The sequence below is a fragment of the Orbicella faveolata genome, unplaced genomic scaffold (assembly GCF_042242905.1).
Source record: "Orbicella faveolata isolate gen_17 unplaced genomic scaffold, um_ofav_v1 contig_24, whole genome shotgun sequence".
Taxonomy (NCBI): Eukaryota; Metazoa; Cnidaria; class Anthozoa; order Scleractinia; family Merulinidae; genus Orbicella; species Orbicella faveolata.
Window position 1 is genome coordinate 21,590,001 of NW_028301552.1, and position 24,770 is coordinate 21,614,770.

At 39.8% G+C, this 24,770-nt stretch overlaps 2 protein-coding genes across 5 annotated transcripts in view; one reads left to right on the plus strand and one right to left on the minus strand.

Moving 5' to 3' along the window:
* LOC110050963 (uncharacterized) overlaps positions 1-8,976 on the plus strand; it is an 11,110-nt gene extending 2,134 nt beyond the window's left edge. Inside the window, exons 1-3 of one of the 3 annotated variants that reach the window (XM_020756942.2) lie at positions 2,732-2,936; positions 6,310-6,570; positions 7,543-8,976. In XM_020756942.2, the coding sequence (XP_020612601.2) occupies positions 6,317-6,570; positions 7,543-8,257 (969 nt within the window). In that variant the 5' untranslated portion in view covers positions 2,732-2,936; positions 6,310-6,316 and the 3' untranslated portion in view covers positions 8,258-8,976. Of the gene's footprint in view, positions 1-2,731; positions 2,937-6,309; positions 6,571-7,542 lie in introns of those variants that run through there. The other 2 variants (XM_020756944.2, XM_020756943.2) reach the window with 2 other exon arrangements.
* A 1,176-nt stretch (positions 8,977-10,152) lies between these two features.
* Positions 10,153-24,740, minus strand: LOC110050872 (uncharacterized). 2 transcript variants are annotated; one of them, XM_020756843.2, is made up of 7 exons: positions 24,629-24,740; positions 24,418-24,473; positions 24,106-24,161; positions 23,581-23,642; positions 22,248-22,306; positions 13,317-16,665; positions 10,153-12,869 (listed from the first exon to the last, which is right to left on the minus strand). In XM_020756843.2, coding segments are annotated over exons 6-7 (3,297 nt in total). In that variant the 5' UTR covers positions 16,612-16,665; positions 22,248-22,306; positions 23,581-23,642; positions 24,106-24,161; positions 24,418-24,473; positions 24,629-24,740; the 3' UTR covers positions 10,153-12,867. The 2 variants fall into 2 exon arrangements, with proteins under 2 accessions (XP_020612502.1, XP_089147479.1); XM_089291353.1 differs by lacking the exon at positions 22,248-22,306.
* Between the last annotated feature and the right edge of the window lie 30 nt (positions 24,741-24,770).

Here is a 24,770-nt window from a genome sequence, read left to right on the forward strand (position 1 = left end):
CAAAAATAGAAACGGTTGCAGTTCTTGGCTTTCAATTTGGACTGTATCATGTCGTTGTCCCGTTAAGTGTTGTACGTAGTAATCAGTCTTGCTTCATTGTTATGTCTTTATTCGATAATGTTTCCTGTGTTCCTGGAAAATTTAACCGGAGGTGAATAAGAATGATATCAATTATCAATAAAATAACTACACCTTTTGCTGTTCATTTACAGAAAATAAACATTCATTTGTGTCCAAATTTCTTTCATTATGGTGAATAAACTCTCATTAACACCAATATGACCTTCATTTGCGCGTAAGGAACGTTCAAGAATAACATTTACATATGTATTAACATTCAAAATCATCAAAAGATAAACAATACCTTCATTTGACATTCATTGACTGTAAATGTATTTTCATTTTGGTTGAAATAAAATTCGTTGTCTGGAAACGACAATCATTTACACTTTAGGACAATCAGTTTTCAACAAAAGACTTTCAATAACACAATTTGCATGAGAACTCACAATCAATTACATTATTATGCATCCATATCCATGAAGGTAACAATCTTTAGTGCGGTAAGACAAACATTACCGTGTTTTCACCAAACGTTAAGAGAAAACAATCGCTCATTCGCGCAGTTCTTTTGAACAGAGATATCTCGCCCAATTTTCCTCGAAATTTTGATTATAGAACAAGGGACCATATGTACTTTTTTTTAAAACATATTGTCACAATCCTCCCCTTCGAGATATATGTAAATTCGGCCACTTATGAAACTTTTTGCGTACAACTCAGAGGGCGCACTACATGTACATGTACAGTATACGTGTGTCATAGTGATTTCTCCAGGAATGCCACGAAGAAATACTGTAGAATCCCATTTGAACACCGCGAAAGGATAGTCAGGGCCTTTGAAGATGTCAAAAGAGACGAAGCAAGACGCCAGGGAATTGCTCTGTGAAATTATCGCACGCAGCTGTTGCAGCAAGCTCTACAACGAAATATGTATTGGTACCATTACGGCAGCTAAATGTGGACAGTGGTTTCGTTTCATGCAAACGTATTTGCCACGATGCCTCAATACACCTTTTGCTGTTCATTTACAGGAAATAAACATTCATTTGTGTCCAAATTTCTTTCTTTATGGTCAATAAACTCTCATTAACACCAATATGACCTTCATTTGCGCGTAAGGAACGTTCAAGAAAAACATTTACATATGCATTAACATTCAAAATCATCAAAAGAAAAACATTACCTTCATTTGACATTCATTGACTGTAAATGTATTTTCATTTTGGTCGAAAAAAAATTCGTTGTCGCGAAACGACAATCATTTACACTTTAGGACATTCAGTTTTCAACAAAAGACTTTCAATAACACAATTTGCATGAGAACTCACAATCAATTGCATTATTATGCAACCATATCCATGAAGATAACAATCTTTAGTGCGGTAAGACAAACATTACCGTGTTTTCACCAAACGTTAAGAGAAAACAATCGCTCATTCGCGCAGTTCTTTTGAACAGAGATATCTCGCCCAATTTTCCTCGAAATTTTGATTATAGAACAAGGGACCATATGTACTTTTTTTAAAAACATATTGTCACAATCCTCCCCTTCGAGATATATGTAAATTCGGCCACTTATGAAACTTTTTGCGTACAACTCAGAGGGCGCACTACATGTACAGTATACGTGTGTCATAGTGACAGTTAGATTTCTCCAGAAATGCCACGTAGAAATACTGTAGAATCCCATTTGAACACCGCGAAAGGATAGTCAGGGCCTTTGAAGATGTCAAAAGAGACGAAGCAAGACGCCAGGGAATTGCTCTGTGAAATTATCGCACGCAGCTGTTGCAGCAAGCTCTACAACGAAATATGTATTGGTACCATTACGGCAGCTAAATGTGGACAGTGGTTTCGTTTCATGCAAACGTATTTGCCACGATGCCTCAATAGTGAGGCAATTGAAGGATAAGTCGTTCAGCGAATTTGATATTCTATCTTTCAAAAATAAATGTTATTATGGCTGTAATGTTTGTCTCGCCGCATTAAAGATTGTTACCTTCATGGATATGGTTGCATAATAATGCAATTGAATGTGAGTTCTCATGCAAATTGTGTTATTGAAAGTCTTTTGTTGAAAACTGAATGTCCTAAGTGTAAATGATTGTCGTTTCGCGACAACTAATTTTTTTTCGACCAAAATGAAAATACATTTACAGTCAATGAATGTCAAATGAAGGTATTGTTTTTCTTTTGATGATTTTGAATGTTAATGCATATGTAAATGTTATTCTTGAACGTTCCTTACGCGCAAATGAAGGTCATATTGGTGTTAATGAGAGTTTATTGACCATAAAGAAAGAAATTTGGACACAAATGAATGTTTATTTTCTGTAAATGAACAGCAAAAGGTGTAATAATGAGGTACTACGAGCGCTCTCATTGGTCGATAGTTGTTTATGCAAACAAGGTTGCGACGGTTTAGATTCGGTGTGCTTTTGAGAAATATTTTCTAAAAGCAATAGAGGACTTTTTCCATGTTTACATAGCCTATCTAAACACTCAAGAGGTCGGGAGAATTTTCGAAAGTTATGCAAACCTACGACTGTGTCTCGGGCTGGCACAACTGTCTCGAATTCGCCCAACCTCGCTCGTGTCTGCGCTATGTAAACAAGGAAAAACTACATGTTATATATTCATACATATTCATGTACTTAAGTCCGTCATACTAATTTTTCGCAGAAAACAGGGAACACTCTAAAGGCAGAGCACCTTTTCGAGTGTTATAAAAGCGATTCGCAGTGACAAAGTGTAGCTGTTAGTTGTCAGACATTGTGTAACGATTACAGAATCTGCTTCGGGCCTTTGTGATACCACTAACTTTTGGTGCAAGTCAGCCAACAGTAAGGGTGAAGAATTTATTGCAATTTATGGTAATTAATTGATTTGATTGAGTTTTAGTTATTTGTTAACCTGACACAATATACAAGTGCAAGAGAATAAGATTTGGTAGCATAGTAACATCCGAGACTCGCCGAGGAGATTAGCGGAAACTGATTCACTTGAATCGAAAGAATTACAGAAAGACGTGACTTCGTGACAACAGCACGAAAGAAAATAGACATCGGAGAACTATGATTTTGTAGGTACCTTCTTCGCCACCACTAAAGCAAGTAAATTCAGTGCTTTCGTTCTTACGGGCTAGGTGTTACTCAATGAATAGTTTTTAATGTTACCGTGTGGAGAAAAGTCTATTTTAAGGTTACAGTATACCTTCGGGTCGGCAATTTTCTTCAAATTTGGATTTTTGGGTCAAAATAGTGGTCGAAGAATAATCTCTAATTTCTGAAAAAAAATTTTGAAAAAGGCTAAATATTGGCGGAGAAATGGCGATTTTACGTTTTCACCGGAAGTAAAAGTTTACCTCTTGATTGACAGCCCTATAGCGCGTATGCAATCAACCGAGACGATTTTCGCGGGAATTACCTATATGGATGTCACGAATTGACTACTCAGTTGATCAGCATTGTTGTTCTGACTACCCAGCATCTTTGGTATTAGGCGTGTCTCTATTAAGTTATAAGTAAACATAGACCACGTTTAAACCATGGACCAGTTCGAAAAAGCGAAGACAGCGAAGAACGAATGAAAATACATCAATGAGTGAAGAAGCGAAAGTTCGCCACGCGGATGAAGCTATAGTTATCGTATAAGGCGGGCAAATATTCGTGGTAAGAGAAAAGAAAGGTTCTGTAAAAATTTCGGAACTTGACAGCAATAACAGGGATGCTGACAGAGACTCTTCTGATGAGTCCGATATCGACGAATCGTCGGACTCATTGAGACCATTTGAAATATTATCCATGCACAGTTGCCCACACACAGTTGCTCTCCGCGCTTTCTTTTGTTTGTTTCCTTCGCTCAGCCACTCTAGCGTTCGTATCCTTTTTAGTCTTCTCTATGTTGCCAGACCAGCTTCAAGAAAAACCGAGCTACAGAAAAATTATCTCTCTGCCTTCGGTTCCTTGAGCGCATTGCGAAACACAAGAGTTTTTTAGAGATTCGCGCGTAAATTTCACCAGGAGGTTAACGGTAGTAAACTTTCCCTGCACTGATTGGGTTAGTTATCTAAGAACCCAGTTGAAGGCGTTTGTGGGCGGAGTTTGTTTGCGAAGCGGAAAATTTTTCTTAGCGCTGTTTTCTCGAATAAATTTTTTCACTTGAAGCAGACACTTTAAAGAGTTATAACTCAAAGGGAATTTGTTCAATTGCTCTTAAATTTGGACAGTGGCTAGTTTAACATATAAACTACAAAAGCGTGTCTGGGAATTGTTAATTTCGAAATACTTTTTCTTCGAGAGCGATTTTTGTACGATCACTCCATATTTTTTTAATCCTGTTTCGAAAATGTTCTGTAACTTTTTACTGCAATTGAATATGCCAAAACGCAGACACGTTTTTTAAGCGCTTTGGGCCCTGAAACCGAGGAAAAAATTAAATTGGCGAAAAACGAAATTCGCTTTGACTTGTAGCTTTCGAAAGGTGATTCGGGCGCTCGCATTCAGTGGTCGTGAAAAATTCGACAATTCATTTTCTTTCAAAATTCTTGGTATAGTTTGATAGCCAGCCCCATAAGCTTTAATTTGATATAGGGGTTTAGGTATCTACAGCTTAAACTGCACGCGCTACATCGCTTGCGCGCGAGACACCCCTGAAGGTATACTGTAACCTTAAGTGCGTCACGTTTAATGATCATTCACTATAAAGTTTTGTACGATTCATCGAAATTTCGGGATCATACTCAATGCTGTTCTGCCTGAACGGAAAAGCAAAGTCATTAGAGGCAAAAAGTGAGCCCGGGGGGCGCACTGCCATATATGGGCTATATAGGTATGTGCCGCTGTGGAGGGTACGGTTTTCAAGCAGTTTACTCTAGGATAGGGTATATAAATCCGAGCGTTTGGGTCTAGAGTAAGGTATCATTTTCCCCAAAACTGACTATTTGGTTGAAGATTTTATCTAGACTAAGGAAACCGGGAATTGCCACTCAAAAATATAAAAAAAAAATCAAATCGGCGAGTTTAAATTTACGCAAATCAGCCTCAATAGTGTCGATAGATGGGGGGATTTGGGGAGTTTACTCTAGTATAGGGTAGCAAAATTCAGCTGAACTAGCTGTGGTATAGGCTAAGGGTTCCAGGGTCCCAGCGGCACATCCCCACCAAGAAATTCCCAAAGTACCCCCCCCCCCGGGAAAATGAGACAAACCTCACACTGAGCTCCAAATAAGGAGAACCAATCTGCCGTTTACTTAAACCTGAGCACGACAAACGAATGCATGTTCTGCTCTTTTTCCGAGAGAAATGAGTTTCAAGTCCTGGTCTGTGTTTAATTTAATGTTACAAGCTTTTTCAGTTGACAACAAAAATTAAATATACACAATAAACTTGTCAAGGAGCGCAATACGACGTTCTCTATGGAAATTTCAGATTCATTTCAGCTGGCTGCGAATCACGCCAAACGCAGACTTGCGTGGTCAAATTTTGAAACTAATGAGTTGAATAGTACTGTACAATGTTTATCGTACGTTAGAACCCCGGGAGTAGAACCTCGATATTCTTCAGCCCGACCAAAGTTACTAGACTACGAGTAGTCCCTCTTTCGCTTTTAAATATTAGTCCGTCGTGCGTGACGCGAAAGAAAACCGCGAGAAATGGATTTCTCGCCCCCAGTATTTCACGCGGCCATTTTTTTCTCGGGAAAGCGAAAGAGGGACTTTAAAAAAGCATGTTTTATTCGGCTCGTGTTTTCTACATTTCCCTCGTGTTCTTAAATGCTCGACATGGCAGACATCTTGTAACGTGTAACTTCATGATTTGCAATTGGGTACCACAAAAGTAAACAGGTTCGGATACTTAACTCACCATGTTATTTGATCACCATTGAGTAAATAATTTTGGAGATTCATGTGGCTAAATAGCAGCGGACAGCTAAATCAAACCCAACGCAGTCGTTGGGTGGGAGGGTGGGCCGCCAACCTCTTCGCTTTCTCAGCCTGGAGTAGAGTGATGGGGTGGAACACAAGAAAATTCTTTTATACTGTCATTTGCATAATCCCCAGGGTAACAATTAACAATGCAAATTTGCATAGGGTTTAAGTTGTTAGTTTCTTAACAAGCTGTTGGGCTGTGTTGAGGAGGGAGGCGGGGTGGGGGGGGGGGGGGCAAGTGAAACACTTTTGAAAGATACATTTTGATAGCCATACCGTAAGCTACTCTAAGGGTTATTTTTTCTTGCTTACTGCAGATCCAGTATGCTGTCGTATGTGAAATGCAAGACGGGAGATAAACCACCAAGCAATGCCGTTGAAGCAGGATTCGATGATGGTCCTTCTTATCATGCAAGGGGAGTGGTAAATGACCTGACCATCCCAGGTAAAGTGGGCGTCAGGTCTGAAAATGATCATCGTCTGGTTGGAGCCTGCATTCCATATGGGTCAGCAGAACATCGGGTCCACAGCTTTGAAGTACTTACCGTGGATGACCCCTCAGCACTGACGTATGAGAGGTGCGTTAGAACACGTTTCTTGAATGCATAAGTCAGGGTTTGTACGGGTCCTGGAAAACCTGGAAAATCCTGGTATTTTGTTTTGGCATTTTTCTAGCCTGTTCCAGGCTCTCGGTCAGTGGGGACGATCAAAAAAGCAGCCGCTGGACGAGCGGGGCTTGTCCCGTGCGCGCTTTTTCGATCGTCCCCACTGACCGAGACCCTGCAACAGGCTAGCATTTTCCAAGACTCCTAGAAACCTGTTAAAATCAAGTAAAAAATATGAAATAAATGGTAGACAGTAAGGAGAATTAACATTGAGATCTTTGGAGTGAAAGGATTAATGTGAATTTTAGAGTCCTGGAAAAATCAATCTGAGTCCTGGAAAAGTCCTGGAAATTTGTTTCTGAAAAAGAATACGAGCCCTGGTGACTGTTTTGCTGAATAATTTGACATTGCGGCTGTATTCAGAACGAGCCTAGGACCAGCAGGTTGGGGGAAGAGAAAATGAGGAGAACTTAGAATATAAAGATGTTGTTGTTGTTGTTGCAAGACATCAAAATCGGCAATCCAAATTGACTTGAATCAAACAACATACATGTATGTATATGAGTGATAACACAAAAGAAGGTTAGTTTGTTCCGATAAACATCACTTTTTGCAATAATTGCAGAAATTCTCGCTTGCTGATTGGCTAATTTTCGTTGTCAATAAGCGAACAGACACGTGAATTTATAATTTATGCGATGTTGTTATATTGTAAAAAAACAAATTAGCGTTTGTTTTCATGCGTCAATCCAGTTATTGACAATGAATTTCACAATACCATTGTGAAAGTAGCCTGTGGATCCACTCAGTTAGCTATCGCCTCGTGGATACACAGCTTCTTTGACAATGTTATGACGAAATTCATGACCAGTAACAGGACAGACGCATGAAAAACTAACGTCAATTTGTTAAATTGAATATCAAAAGCACTTTTCTCCCTAACAGGTGCAAGACTGGAGATCGGCCGCCAGAAAATGCTGTTCAAGGAGGTTTAGATGGAGGGCCTTCCTATCACGTAAGAGGTGAGGTAAGAGGCAAGCTTATTCCGGGTAAAGCTGACGTGCAGGGAACGTGGGATGACTTTTACTTGAAAGGTGCATGCATCCCTTATGGCTTACGTGAACATCGGATCCATGATTTCCAAGTGCTTGTCATGGCCGACAAAATTGACCGTGTGGAGTTCCACTGTGATAGAGGAAAACTGGGGGCTACGAATCCAAAGGTTCTTGCTGTTCAGGAAAATTCCAACGAGAGCAGCCAGCCACAGTCAGTAGAGTTCTCTTACAGCGAGACAGTAAGTAACACAAGCACTTTCACGCATCAGTGGGGAATATCAATTTCCAGATCGGCGAAATTCAGCTGCGAGTTGCCGACTGTATTCAAGGGGGAGATTTCTACCACGACAACTGGGTCTGTGTCCCTTACCTGGGGAAAGACAGAAACGTTTCAGAAGACAGTTTCTGGAAAGCACCCGGTGGTAGCCGCGCCCTTTACGAAGGTGATATGTGAGGTTGTAGCTAACGAAGCCATGATGGACGTGCCCTACACTATGTACTTCAAATCTGGTAAAACATCTGGCGGGATGTGGAAAGGAGTCTCAACTTGGGAGGTGAAAACGTCTTTGAAAGAAGAGAAGCTAAATCCACCTACGATGAAGTAAAACCTTAAGAAGCAAGTACCGATTAATATTGCTTTAATATATCTGGTTTATTTCCTTTTTTAGATTTGTACTCTTAACTGATTTCGAATTTTGTAGAGCATTTTAAGTGCTGTTTATCAAAGTAAAACCACATAGGCTACCCTAGCTGTGCACAGGAGAACTGTCCATTATAAAAAAGACGGGGGTATTCAACGGAAATTTTGAGAAGAATCCCTGAGAGGTACCAAGATCATGCTTTGTGGGCGTGGCTTGAAATTTTTTACCCTTTAGAGGTACCAATTCTAAAACAACACGTTATCTGACACTTTCGTAATTCTTAATAGGGATACAGATGATTGCTTCAATTACTTTCTACTCGTAATACCCTGAAAGGTAACCAGCTCAATACCCTACAAGGCACCGCAAAAGCTCTTGCTGTGGACCATCTGAGGCTGAACACCCTTAGAGGCATCAAACCCGCTCTTTATCCCCTAAAAAGTACGACGAGCACCCCCGTCCTTTTTATATGGGAGCCCCCCCCCCCCCCCCACTCTCCCCCGGGTTAGAAACGGGTCACGCTTGATTTTGTTTTTAGAAACCTAAGCATCTGTAGAACTACTGAATACAATTGGCAATCAGTTATTCCTGAGAAGTACATTGTACTTCACGATGTAGTCTGATTATGGTGTTGGTTTAATATGAAAAATAAAGTAAGCCTTCGGGTCTGAACAAAGTGTAAACGCTTCGTCAGAGTTTGTTTGTCCTGCCTCAAATTGTTTTGAAGTTCATTCCTTTGAGCACAATTGTCGAGTATCCCATTCGTCCAGTCCGCAGGAAAGAATAACACGGGCTACGAAATGTTTTTCATATTTTGCAAAGCCGAGTAAATTAGTTTCAATTACTCTATTTTTAGAACTCGCCATTTACTGCCCTTCGCGAAGATAGCCACCTCCATTCTAATATCACACAGTGTTTTTATCTCCACCAGTGCAGCCATACCTCTGTCCCATACAGAGTAGACAAAACTTTCCCTTGCTACTATTTTGCTTCTCTATGTCAATAGACCATTTCCGAGTTACCTTTGGCTACCTTTTGCCTCTGTGTCAGAACGAGTCTGTGCGACATCATTCGTATGAAAATGTGTTTCACTCGCAGGTTCAGTTTCACGCAAATAATACGTATTTTTATTTCTTAAGCTTTACACGAGAACTCGTTTTGAAACAGAGTCACATGGTTACTCGCGTAAACCCGCAGTGTCAGTTTCCCAATAGTCATTACCACTTGTATTTAGTAGACAATTGGTCTGCGTGCCGGTTGTTCTATTTGTCGCTGCAACACCGTGCTGATGGAACTCAGCCAGATCGAAACAGCTGTCCTGGCTTTCAGTTTGGAATCAACCATCCGGCGATTTCGCGTTAAGTTTTCTATGTAGTATCAGCCTCACCAACATTAACACGAAACTGATTAAAATCAAAGTAAGCGCGGGCACTCCCCCCCCCCCCCTTCTCCATCGGGGTGTGGAAAGTATTCAGGATGTTACGTTGAAATAGATTATCTGTAAAAAAAACAAGGAGTTGACAAAGAGAAGAAGAGGAAACTTAGGCAATTGGAGTATCGTACGACCCTCTTGAGATCCTCTTATAGATTTAAACCAACTTACAGTCGTGACTAAAAGTCCTCGAATATGACACTTCACAAAATACCAATAGCAGCCAGTAATAAAACGTTGATGTGACAACCCCCCCCCCCCCCTCCCGTTCCCCACCTAAATAAAAACCGACAACCTGTATTGTAAAGAAGTGAAAAAAAAAAACCCTCGTTGTGGGAAGATATAGAATTGTGACTGATGTTGAAAGGTAGGGAGTTGGCAACGCACGGTCGCTGCAAACGCAATAACAGATATAAACACGTCTCTCTTTTACATGATTACAAGCCTTTTATTTATATTATTCCGCCAAGCTTAATTACAAACTATTAATAAAACTACTTTTAAAAAAATTACTTTAACTTCCTGTGACGTCCATCATGCATAATTACGACTGATTTAACCTAACTGTGTTAACCTACTTTTTAGTGGACATGTCTCAGTTAAAGACTTATAATAATGTCATTATAAGAACGCTCGGCAAGAATTCCTGAACAGTTTCACCACACTTTTTGTTGGTAATAGACAAAAATCAACCAGAAAATATCCTGGAATGAACATTACCAGGAAACTGTCCACATTAACAGTTATTTGATCATTGATCATTGTAACATAGCAACAGCAAAGCAAGAAGACTATGTAGACTGACGCACTTACAAACACAACCTTAAGGTCTTAACACCTTCACAAAGAAATTTGTTATTTACTTTTCGTGCTCTATCAAGCAAAACTGAACAAAAAAAATCTTAAGAGAAGGCAGCGGGTTTTTTTGGCAAAGACCTTCAAGCATTGGTCGACGACCTCATCTTTGTAAGTTGTCGTGGATGAGATGTTATTTCCCTGTCAGTTTGTCGTCTTCAGTCAGAGAATATGGTCTTTTTTCAGCCATTTGCAGTTGCTACGTTATTAAAGTTTATTAATTAATGAACTGGTCAATCCTATTGCTGTGCTTTCATCATTTTGTAAGCATGCTCCGTTTCGGCTTAGCGCGTGAATACTGCTGTCGATCAACTTATGGAAGGCATTGACAGTTCCTAAACTTATTGAAAATGAATAAAAAAAAATATAAACCGCCCAATGACATACAAGATAAACGATATACGCGGTAAAAGCTAGTCGAATACTACTTATCTGTCACCCTAATGAATAAAACTTCACGCAAACAGAAGTCCTCAGTTCATCTCAATTTCACATTAAAGTTCTCTTACAAAGTTCCTTTCTGTCCTTTTCTAATTCATGTTCGTGTTTTAAGAGTGTTTGAAGACTTGGTAGTTGGAAACAAATCCTGAGTGTGGCTGTCTGGTACTGGCAACCTTTGGACAGAAGATGTCTTGAAATGTGCCACTTGCATATCAAGGTTAGCACTCCGCAGTTTTGCATTCGCTGGTGTTCATTCTTCTCGTCTGTTCTGTGAGATGAAGAGGCAATTGTCTTTCCTTTGTTTCACTCCGGCCAGCTGACGTGCACTGAATCAGAACAGTTTTTAACAGTGGGTTGTCCCTCTTCAAAGTGAATTTGCCAAGAGACCAATGCACTGGCCGTCCACTTGTGATAATTCGTGCAATCTTAAAGCAGTATATGACTACAAGATTGTCTGCTATTATCATAAAAATCTTTTAAAGTTGCTTATATAAGATATAGGAAATACTACTAAATACGCTTAGCTACACCTGTAACAATATGGCTAAAAAAGCGACCATATACTTGAGTAAATAACACTCGTACTGAAATTTAACACTGTAGTTATATTAACTTGTTTTTCCTATGAATCATAACAGATCTTAAAAAACTGCTTATTAGTCATACATATATTGTTATATGAAATACTACTTTAAACCAAAAAGCTACATTTGCAATAAAAAAGCGAGAAGGCTAAAATGCAGCTTTCTATGTAGATTTGAGTCTTTGAGCTGCGTCTAAGAAGCTGTTACCCTAATGAAACTATCATTAACATATTAGTAACAAGTAATAGGCGATGGTGCTCGTTACCTAAGCTTCACTCAGTAACAAAAAGGCAATAAATGCAGCCTGATACTGTACGGTATTTGACTTGACTTGACTTGACTTGACTCGTATTGGTGTATTTTGAACACCACACTAAATATTCTTACTTAGAAAGAGTCTACAATATCACTATCATTTGTAACAAATCAAAATATATCAGAAATACTAGTTATTCAGTACTGAGGCTGCATTTGTACTTACTTAAGTCTAATTTTTAATTGTACAAAAGCGGACACCGAATACCGGTTCAAAAATGTTTAAAAGCTGTTTAGCTAAAACCGCGATTGAACTTGTCAGTCTGTTCATGCATTCGAAGTTCAATTGCTGATTATGAAGAATTTTGTCTAGAAAGTGGTCATATCGTAGACTACATGTTCATGCTTGTTCTAAGTCTGTAAAATCAAGGCTTTCCTCTATATTCTGCTAATTTCCGATTTTCTAAACTTGGTTACTTAGAGTCAAGCGCTGATCACTACTTACAGGCCTTGAGATAAACATGACACACTGATAACGTAATCAATATTGCAAACACCGTGCTAGTCATCGCACGGATCATTGTTTAGCTTGATCTATTTTATTTTTCTTCTCTGGTCATTAACGCTAAATCGTAGACTATAGACGTAAAGAGTGCAATCACTATACACCCCTCAAAATTCTTGCGTATTACGTGCTAAATTAAGCCTCCAGTGAAGTTACTGTTATCGATCAACAACTGAAAACGGCATAAGTGTTAACTCTGAAACAAGTCTAAATAATATTTTGAGTTCTATCTCTCTTGGAAGAAAACTGCAACAACTAACAAAAAATGAGCACCCAATCTAATCTATGGTTCATTTCGTGTTTAAATACGGTAATACATGTATACCTTTCTGCGTTTTCTTTGATTTTAAAAATATTTGACCTTAAGATCAATTTCTGTAGATTATGAATGGTCTTTATCAATCAGTCGCTCATGAGTTTCCTCTGAACTTGACGTTTCAGCTTCTGCAAAACAGAAAATCACCTTTAGATAGTACACCTTCTGTTATGACTAGGAATTCAATCTTTACAATGTAATATAATTATCAAAAAAAAAATGTCTGTTCAGTATGTTGCTGACGTTTTGCAAGTGTATCGCCCGAGATTCTGCTTCAAGGGGGAAATAGAATTGCATTCCCTGTTCTTGAGTAACTCTTTCACAGCAAAAAAGCGCAGTAACTCAAAACGAAGTGAAACATTACATGTACATGAGAAATTTGCTTAAAACAAATTTAGCTGGTTTTTGTACTTAACGCGAACAATACCTTTTGCATTTAGAAATCACGGTTAAAAACTGCGTTAACAAGGCCTGTACATAAGTACACCTGTACTCATTCCACTTTTCCAAGCCTAGCTGCAACACCAAAGTAATGAACACTGTCTTCATAGTGTTTCCAAACATATTCTACTTACAGGGCTTTTGATCTCCGAGTTCTCCAACATCCAGAGTGACGTCATCGCCAAAGAGTGTAAACGGAGCCCAGTACTTTTCCAGGTCAAACTTCTCTGTCTCTCTCACAGCATTGATGGCCAGGAAGAGAGCCTTACTGACGCTTTTTCCTTCTTCTAGGTGTTTGTAGAAGCATTTCATAAAGAGCACGGTAGACTCGTCATGAACTCCCCAGATAGACGCCACAACAGATCGAGCACCAGCAGCCAGGAAGGACCGTGCAATGCCAACAACACCTTCAGAGGTAATCAGTCCTTTTGCAGTGTTCGACGAACTGAGTACAACAAGCCTGGCTCGAAGATGAAGACGTTGCACATCTTCCATCGTCAGCATGTAGTCCTTCTCTTCAGGCACCTTGGATTCTCGTGTGGGATTTGGAGTCAACACAATTTCACCCGTTTTCTTGTTTGTGTGCGCTGCAATGTGAACCAAAGCCACCGAAGTGATTCGCTTCAGCACTTCGTCTTTAGTTGCATCTTTTCCCAGGACTGGAGTGGTCTTTATCATCTTTCCCAGCATTTGTATTTCCTCTTGAGCACCTTTCAGCTGCTTAAACTTGGGCCTGTCGAACTGGTCTACGATTTCTTCCATCCACGGGTCTCCCACGAGCAGGGCGCCAGTCTTGCTGTGGTGGTCGTCAGGACAAGTTGTGATCATGTGTAAACTTGTCAGGGAGGGGATGATGCGGACCATGAAATACTCACAGAGGTACTTTCTTGCTGGACTCATAAACGCATGAAAAGGAGCCAGCCACAGTGGACCATCCGGGACAATGATCAGTTCTTCACCTTGAAAGGAGTCGATGATGGGGCCAAGAACAGTATTGTACACACTTCGCTGATGCTCTCCTGGCTCGTACAATGAACGATTCTCGCATTTGAAAGCATATCTAATTTCTTTGGAAGCTTTTTTCACCACCACGTCAATTTCGTCGATCCGCTTTCTTTCGTATTGGATTTCCCCTTTTCCCTTGAGGAACCATAAATGGATAGCTTCTTTTTCAAGGGCGATGAAAAGTATTGGTGTGGTCATGCCGCCAATCATCCGAGAGATCGTCTCCTTTGGATCAGGTAACTCTGAGTGGAGCCATCCAGAGCCGTACTGCAATTCCATGAGTTCCTTTAAGGCCTGTCCTCGTCCGAGCTCAGCTTCATACAAAGCCTCAGCAGACTTTCCAAGCTTCAGCAGAGTCCTCCATACAGCTGTGTACGCGTTTTTACACTTCTTACGGAAATGGATCCTCCACATATCTTCGGACCCAAGGGAAGCTGTCAAGTTGTTAAACAGTTGTACACTCGATCGGTAATGCTCCAGGGCCTCTTGTAGAGAGTTCAAGCGTTCATGAGCACGGCCAATGCAAAACAACGCGAATGCCTCTCTGTTTTTGTCTCCATTTTCCTGGGCAATGCTTAGATCTTTCTTGTGGTACTCAATGGCTGGTTTAGAACGGCCAAGGCTTCTGTGAACAGCGCCAAGATTTCCAGAGGCACGGCCTTCCCCGGCCTTGTCACCGACTTCTATGGCAAGGGCAAGATCTTCCTCGTGAGACTCAATGGCTCGTTCGCAATTACCGATACCTCTGTAAGCAACGCCAAGGTATCCCTGAGCACGTCCCTCCAGAACCCTGTTCCCGGCTTGTTTGAACATTTCAATAGCTAGCTTGTGGAAGTTCATGGATCGCTTGAATTCACGGATACTTCTATAACAATCGCCAAGGAATCCCAAGGCGCGTCCTTCTTCAGTCTTGTCACCGAGATCTTTTGCAATGCGTAGCTCCTTTAAATGGTATTCTATGGCTCGTTTGTTATCACCGAGACTTCTGTATGTCTCGCCAAGGTTGCCATAAGCGCGTCCTTCTTCAGCTTTATCCTCGACTTCTTTGGCAATGCTGAGATATTTCTTGTGGTTTTCTACAGCTTCTTTGTAATTGGTGAGACTTCTGTGAGCAAGTCCAAGATTTCCACAAACGCGTCCTTCTTCAGCCCTGTCCCCGACTTCTTTGACAATGTCAAGAGCTTTCATCAGGTATTCTACGGCTTGTTTGAAGTCACCGAGATTGAAGAGAACAAGTCCAATATTTCCATTAGCTCGTCCTTCCTCAGCCCTGTCACTGATTTCTTTGGCTAAGGTGAGATTTTTCTTGTGGTATTCCATAGCTGCCTTGAAATCACCGAGACTAAGGTAGGCACGACCAAGGTTTCCATAAGCACGTGCTTCACCAGTCTTGTTCCCGACTTCTTTGGCAATGGTAAGATACCGTTTGTGGTATTCAATGGCTTGCTTGAAATCACTTTGATTTTTGTAAGCATCGTTGAGGTTTCCACAGGTACGTCCCTCCTCAGCCTTGTCGTCGATTTCTTTGGCACTGCTGAGACATTCCTTGTGAGAGTCAAGGGTACGGTTAAAACTCTCAAGATCTTCGCCAGTACCGCCAAGGAGTCCATAGGTACGTTCCTCTTCAGCCTTGTCACCGATTTCCTTGGCAATGCTAAGATATTGCTCGTGTAAGTCATTGGCTTGTTTAAAATCACCAAGGCGCTTGTAGATATCGCCAAGTTTTCCATAGGTACGGCCTTGTTTAACCATGTCCCCGGTTTCTTTGGCAATATTTAGGTCTTGCTTGTAGAAGATAATGGCTTGATTGAGTTCACCACGACGGCTGTGTGTATCGGCAAGATTTCCATAAGCACGACCTTCCCCTGTCTTGTCAGCGAGTTCTCTGGAAATGTTGAGATCTTGCCTGTGGTACTCAAGGGCTTGTTTAAGATCACCGAGACCACTGTGAGCGAGTCCGAGATTTCGACAGGCAAGTCCTTCCTTAGCTTTGTCACCACTGTCTTGAGCAATAGCGAGGTCTTCCTTGTAGTAGTCAATGGCTTGTTTAAATTCGCCGATACTTTGGTAATCATCTCCAATATTTCGAAGGGCAATTGCTTCTTCAGCCTTGTCTCCGCGAAGTTGAGCAATGTTTATATCTTGCTTGTCGTACTCAATGGCATTTTTGAATTCACCGCAATTTCTGTAAGCACGGGCAAAATGTCTATAGGCACGTTCTTGCTCAACCAAGCTCTCGATTTCTTTGGCAACACAGAGATGTCGAGAGTTGAAATCCATGGATTGTCTGAAGCCTCCGAGATTCATGTAAGCAGCGCCAAGGTTTCCATAGATATGTGCTACTTCTGTTCTGTCCCCGACGTCTTGGGCAATGATGAGGCGTAGGTCGTAGTACTTTATCAGTTCTGTTTTCCTTTCCACCATTTTTGTTGAATGTATCGCGATACAGAATTTTCCTTCCGCTGACGAAATTCACACCTAGAACACGAGATACGATAAAGCATATATTGCTTTCAGTCCCATTTGTTTGTGACTTCATCGGTTTCGGTGGGGATTACTAACAGATATTAAACCGGCCATTTCACAAGCTGTCTTTCCCTCCAATTTATAAAGGTCACGTGCAGACCAAACACAAGGTGAGGCGGCCCAAGTAGCAAATGTGATGTTAGAGATCGGGTAACAGACGTTATTAAGGAAAACTGAAAGGAGATCGAATGCATAGAAGTGTGCTATGGGAACTATGGGAATGAGTACATTATTAACCACATTGAGATGATATTGCGTTAAGCAAAGAAGCCGATAGAGAAATGATAAACTGGACAACTAGAAATGACGGCATAACAAGGGAAAGTCCCACTTCAGATTCGTGATACTACCATTGATCCATACCATGTCCCTACAATCGACATGGAAGGAGAATGCAAAGATTTGTTTTTAAAGCAGAGACACCAGATTACGATACGTTCATTATGAATGCCACACTTGAAAGCGATCTGGATAGCTACGAATGCGAAATACAACAACGTCGAACTGGTTATGAGACTTTCAGATAGCAAGGCTATAACCAAGAAACGTGATCGGTTGAAAAACTTGTTGCCTCATGATGGACTCACTGGACACCAAATTAATCAGATATCGGTCAAAAGACAATTCAGAATATATATATACACCAGAAACACGAGGTGTTAGATCAGCAGACATCAGTAATGGCCACACTTAGTTAGTGCCGATGTGCAGTCAAAACTCCCTTAAAATTCTCATATCAGACAAAAGAGTTTGAAAAATTCATCATCATCATCTTCATCATAGATCCTTATCACCCCGGGGGAGCATAGGGCGTCCACCAGTACCCTCCAACGTACAGGGTTCTTAGCTAATGCTTTGGCTGTGCTGGACACTGACGAGGGGGGGCGGACTAGAAGACGAGCAGCTTGAAAAAGAAAAGTAGAGACTAAAGAAATCAGACACAGTAGAGGAGGAGGCGCAAAAAACATGAAAGCAAACTATGGAAAAGCCTACAATCGTGAGAGCTAAATGGAGAGAGGCAAGACGATAACACAAAAGTTAAAGAGAATGAGCTCTGAGAGAGTTCTTAAAAGAAAGGAAAAGAAACAGATACAGGATTAAAGACAAACGGCTAAGACATAGACAAAAAGTAGCATCCTAGAAACGACGGAGGAAGCAGCGAAGATACAAAGGAACTAGCTTGCAACCAATTCATTAACACTCTTTTACGCATTCAAAACTCTGCAGTGAAATCTCAAGACAGAACGCATTTACTAGAGACGGAAACAAGTGGCATTTAAAGAATGTATGTATCACGATATATCACGCCACAGTTATGTGATATCAGTGGTCTTCAATAGACATGATATAGTACAAGAAGTGGCCATTTCAAACAGCTTCAGTCATGAAAATCTACCTCAAAATGACTGTGTTCAACCAAGTAGCCTTCAATGCTAAGTCTCGAGGGTAATGTTGCAGACACCTGGCGAAGTGGAAAGAACTAGTTACATTGTATTATTCCTGCCGATGTTTTCCGAGTTATAGACTTGGAATCGTTATCCGATCCATGGAGTTCCAGAATTTTCGAAGAAAACTCGCTTGACCATATCCGAAGACGTCCGAAGACTTCCAAGGACGCCGGTTTCAAAGATTTCCGATGACATTATGTTTCCAACATTTCCCTGTCCCAGGACTAGGATGTATTTCGCCAACCATAATACCGTTGTCAGATCTTTTCCCTTGAAAACTGGAGAATAGGAGGACGAGTTCCGCCATTAATGTGAACGGTTCTTCCTTTTCGAGCGAAGAATTTCATTTGAGCGCCAGAAATTCTCTAATTGGGATCAGTAACCGACCGAAAGCATAGATTAGTGTGTCGCCTCACGAAATTGAAAACTGAAGAACCAAATAGGACAACAAAAGAAAGGTAAATTCCCACCATTTCAAGAAATTTACCAGAAGTCAAGAATTTGCATTCATTGTCATCAAAAATGTTCATCTCGAGGAAAGCGATCCATCTGCTCAATCTGTTTTCAAAGACGAACAGTCAGAAGAGCAATTTCTTGGCTAAGTCCAAAAGATGACCATGAAGAGGACAGGAAATCTACGTTCTTAGTGAGCGGTGACATGGTAAAATTTAAAGTGGACCATAATGGGACATTCAAATGTATCTCTATCAGATGCGTTCAAGTCGCTCAAAGGGACACCGCAAGTGAAGGCAACTAGAACAAAATTCACAGGCTGCAATGTATCTCAGATACTTGCTGAAGGAGTGGCAACGATGCGTATGTCTTTTAAGTATAGAGACAAACAGACTGTCTTTAATTTTTGTTGTTGTTAAAGCTGTGGGTCACCCCTTACATGGGTTTAAGAGCATGTCAGGGAATAAGTTCAGTCAGTTCGTCAGGACTGTTAACAAAGCTGAGAATGCGTTAACAAAGAAGAATGCGTTGTACAAAAGTACTCAGAAAATTGGATAAAAAAAAATACATTTGGCGTTTTAGATTATCCATTTGGCCTGGATTTCTCTAATGATGTATTCCAAACGAAAATACAGTTTGCCGTTAATAAAAGGAATTTAAGTAGCAGAAGATAACTATGATATGGCGCAAAGATGAAGACAGCCGTGACAGAGCACTCAGAAATGTTCGCAACAGTGACCGAGGAAAGACTCTCAGGCAGTCAAGGTGTCCGAGTACCCAGACTAAAGAACGTTGTGTATTACCAGTTGTTAAGAGACTGCTATTTGTTACCATGGTTTGAGAACATTAGATTTAGAATTGTGAGCTGTGACCTTTGAAATAAGGTCGTGGACAATGAATAGTAGACAATGCTGATATTTACGTAGCTGTTTCATAATCGTACTCGTCAAACTGTTTAGAGAGGAGATAGCACGATATGTTACGCCACCTTTAAGTGACGGGGATGTTCATCAGAAAACATCATGGAGCAATGGAGAAAGATGTAAGAAGAGGAAGACAGAGCACTTCACCGAACGGAATGGATAAATACGCTGACTCCGGTTAAACGAGGCAATACTGAACAATACTGCCCATATATTTACAACAGGCGAAGAATTTGTGAAGGAAGCTGAGACAAAGAACTCGATCAATAAAGAATCTTAGCAATGAGAGAGTATCTGCCTAGTAAGGATTGATAACGTCAGAGCTGCTACAGACAGACATTAACTTTACAAAAACTGAAGCGAAGGACCTGATCATGAAGACGTCTGGATACAGCCGGAGAAGGGCCTGGCTAAATGGGAAAGGACCTTCTTGAGTAGCCCCTTAACCAAGAGAAAATAAACGAATACAGGCACTAGTGGAGTGTAAAATGAATTTTAATTGCAAGTTACCAGTTTGAAAGAGTTATGATATATAGACCAAATCAGCCGTCGAATTAACTGCAGAAACCGAAAGAGACAAGCTGGATTTAGTTCAGGGGGAGAAGTAAAATAGCGAGTCTCCGGTCTGCGTTGCTCCTGCGCGGAGCAAGTCGATCATAGACAACTTGAGATGCACGGTGGCAAGCATCCCTCGTGTTTAGAAATATTTTGTGGATCTCGAGAAGTTGTTATAATTGGTACAAAAGACAGTCCATTGGCAAACGAGAGGTCGTATAGAGTCCAACAGAAGATCATCAATATTGTCAAACAAAACCAACAGGTTAGCAGAGAATGCTTGAAAGATAGATGTTCAAGAGAACGGTAGGAAAAAGTGAGGCCACGCAAGTGAAATTATGACAGTGAACGGTCAGATGGCACAGGATCTATATGGCGTAGTTAACTTCTTAGGTCGAGCAACAGTACTATTTTCGACAATCTGAAAGGAGGGATAGTATTTTACGTCGTGGAAGCGTGGAACACTGGCAGTATTACAGAAACAACGACACGAGATACTGGTCAAAGAAGCTTCATTGTTCACAGAAGCGAAACCGAAAATTCAAAAAACGTGTTGAAAATGAGAGCAGTGTTTTATTGAAGGTTAAATGGCTGAACAAAAGTCGGCGCTACAGAACTTTTCAAAGGCCGAACATAGAGACACCAAGTGACTGAGTAGGAACTGAACTGAATACGGAGATTTGTTATGCGAATCCTTGGGCAGTTCCTGAACAAAGTTTGCATCACAGCTCTAGCATGGGCTCCAAACAGCTCCAAACGAAAGACGAAAGAGAAGAAGACGAAAGAGAAGGAGACCAAAGAAAAGAAGAGAGAGAAATCAAGCTGACAGGGTGGCAACAATAGAGTAAGATTCGTGCGACAACACAAGACAAGTGGCTTTGGCAAATGAATGAGAAGATAGGTAACCGGTAACAGCTTAAAACATTCACTTTCGATCTTTTTCTTGGCACATTGTTGGAACAGAATACATTTTCTTGCTACTCAGTAAGATTGTATCAGCTAATGCAGATTTTAAAAAGTGAATTAAAATTATACAATGAGACGAAAATCTTTGTTAAATATAAATGCGTAAGCTGAATAACCATTCGAAACCGTTAAACAAAAAAGATTCTTTGACGGGATATCTTTCCACCTGTTTGTTTTTGAAGGATCCTAGAGAAATCTAGAGAATTCAAAAATGAGTCGTTCACTTGTTCCCTTTATTGCTGTCTTCGTTTATATCCCATAGCTGATTTCAGTCCGTTAATCAATTCGATAATATCGGCAACGAATTTCTTTCTATTTAGATCCTACAGTCCGTTTGATACTACTTCGAGGGCCGACACTTTCAACGCGGTATCGGAGTTGTGTTTCACTGACCTCGGAAAGAAAGAACTTAGGAAAGATGAATGTAGCAATTTTACGTGTCAAACATGTTAAAATTGCGAATTAACGACATGAAATTCTCCTTCAAGCTTCAAGTAGAATTTTCAATGTAACAATACCAGTCGAGACGATTTTCCGAACATTATTCAACGAAGATTTCGAAGATGCCGCCGAAAATCCGAGATGCTTCTACGAAATAACTCCATTCGTCTTTTGCAAGAAGCATCCATGTTAACAATGTTGTCGATACATTTTTTACATGTGAAACAATCGTAATTTAACGAGTCTTCAAAAACGATTCTTTCTCAGTGAGTCAAACTCTCTTAAGAACACTTTTGAATCAGTTCTTAAGTGAATATTACGTAGGAACATTATGTACAGATCAAATAGGTCTCATGATCGGTAAATTCTTAAGTTGTATTTGTCATAACAAACAACTTTGTATTAAATGTAAACAAATCAAACCAGTACTATTGCAAATTAGGCTTTAACTTTCATTATGCTCCTTCATTAGATAACAGCTAGTTCTTTCCAGTTAAATCCAATTAAAAAAGTCAGTGCATATTGCGGAAAAACTACTGTAGATGCCACTTAAATTCAGCTGCTGTATTCTGGTGCTGAGTGGTGAACGTTTTGCTGATGTAATTCTTATGAAATCGTCTGAAAATGTTGGACCAAGTTGTGCACCTCAATAATTTGAATAAGAAACAAACTTAAACCAGCTGGGCAAACGACAAGCAAAGTCATACGGAGACAAAAAATAAAAATAATTAATCATTCATCAACTCACAGTTGAGGTTTTAGAGCTATGGCTTCTCAAGTCTTTGAGCTAAACAGCAAGAACTGAACCTATCAACATTAACAATTCGAATATGTTAGTCAGTGAACAATAAGCCACCCGATTACCATTAACGATTGTTAAGCTAAATAAAGTAGTTCTAATTTTTTGAATCGCGTTTTTGAAACAAAAATGATCAGAAATATTATTGTAATGGAGGAAACTTTACCCCAAAACTATCTTATCTAACAGTGATGTTCCTTCCTTAATAGTAGGTAGTCAAAAAACGATCGGCTGCCTTTGAGTTTTGAAGAATGAAGTTGTCAATATAATAATTACATGAAACACAATATAAGTTTTCTTTATTCAGAGGGCCACGGATTGATTAGTTTTACAAACTATTATAGTTTGATTGATTGCATGATTGTTGGCTTGTCATTTTTCGATTGACGGTAATTTCAGCTTTCATGGAACTCGCTAAGTTTGAAATTTCAGTTTTCGTGCTACATTTAGGGCTTAGTTTTTATTTCTGTAGTTTTCATGCGACATTTACAGGTTTCCTTGATTTTCAGTTTTCATGAAAACGTGCATGGGTCGTAAATTTCATTTTCGATCTCCGGGTATTCCCTTACAGTTTTCGGTTTGAGTGGTTCTAAGAAACGAACTCCACTGTGTGTACTGGAGAACCGTGTTCCGTGATAAAAAATATGAAAAACCAGAAACGAATATTCATCCAAGTTAAAAAAATCGGAATTTACAAACGTTCTTTAATTAACAATTATGCACAGTTTAAAATAACTAGGTCTCGTTATAAAGCTGTTTCAATGCCTCTGTTGGTTCCAACGCTTCAAATTTTTTGTTGATATTATCTGGCAATTTTTCTCTTCTTCGTTGTCCACCGTACACACCAACTTTCACAAGAACGAAGGTGATGGAAAACGAAATACATTTTTTAAGACCAGCCTATGTAGAAATCATGAAAATGCACAATCCACTAAAACGCCGAACGCGACAGAGAGTTTATGATAACTTAATGTTTCTGATTAACAAAACCAACCACAAATAATTCTATAACCCTCGCTAAAATGTTTCAAAATAACATTTCGACGGAATTTTTGGTCTGTTTATGAAACTATCAACAATCTCGAAACATTCACAAATTAAAAAGGGGTGGCAACTGTACAAATATTTTAAAGTCAATATAGAAATGATAGAGTGAAACTCTTGATGCTTAACACACCTAGAGAAACTAGCCACCAGATTGAAAATTACGCTTTCCTAAATCCACCGTAATAAGCAGAATTAAAGAGAAAATTGAAAGTGAGAGTAAACTGCAAATACTCACTGGTATATGTCACTTCTCCAAAATAATGCTTCAGGGGTATCTGATGTCAACAGCGAAACAACCTGCCATTGTAAAAATATGAAATGAAATGTTATTCAATGAAATATCAAACTTATCCGAAATAATAGTGTAAATACTGGAAAATTTCCCGATACAATACTGCAATAAAATTTCTATCTGTGGTGTAATTAGGCGAGCTTGTCACGGTTTGCGCATATTGAAAAGTTTCGCCTCAATTTTTCAAATTCGTAGTTTGTAATCCGTGTCAATCTTCTCCATCTTAGCCATCCTTGTTCCTTTATGGTTTATCATTATCTCTTTGGTGTTTTTCTATCTTATTAAACTGTTATTTTCAGGTTTCCTACCATTTAAAGGTAATTTTGTATGTGGCCAAAATAACTCAAAATACCTTGACTGAGCTCCTTTAAAGCACTATCTGATGAATGGGGCGTTGCCCTTCTTTACATGGAAAACTGGATTCAAACTCATAACCCATTGATGATATTAAAAAATGTAAATACTTACTGTTACGGATTCAAAATAAGGCCTCTGGGATTTTCTGAGGTCAACAGCAAAACAACCTTTGAAAATGAGAAATTTGAAACAGAACGAATCACTCAATGAAACATCAAACGATCATTAAACCAATACGGCATTGCGTTAAGTTAAATTCGGGCAGCTTATTAGAATTGTTTAACACGTATCATGTGACAGTACTAGATAGAGGCTTCTAACTGCCATTAAAAGTTAACTTTCCTAGAGCTACAAATGTGTAGAACGAACGAAAATAAAGTATCAGGTTAAAAGTTACGGCGACATTCAATTGCAAATACTTACTGTTTCCAATCCAAAACAAGACTTTTGGGATTCTCTGCAGTCAACTTTCAAACAACCTATCAAGACGAAAATTCAGCCAATTAACATTGAATTTGCCGGTTAAGAACACGAAAGAAAGTCATTATAACTGAGAAATAATAGTTCAAATCAGAAGAGAAATGCCTCAAAACAAGTACAACATTGAGTAAATTTTGTAGCAGTTACTACTTACGTAACGAAGATAGGTCAACACGATCTGAAATAAACTTGTCTCCAACCGCAGCGAGAGTCGAAATACTCAAACGGCAAAAACCAACAACAAGTGGCGAAGAACAGAGGTAGTTGCTCTCGTTTTATAAGATTGAGGTTTAAAT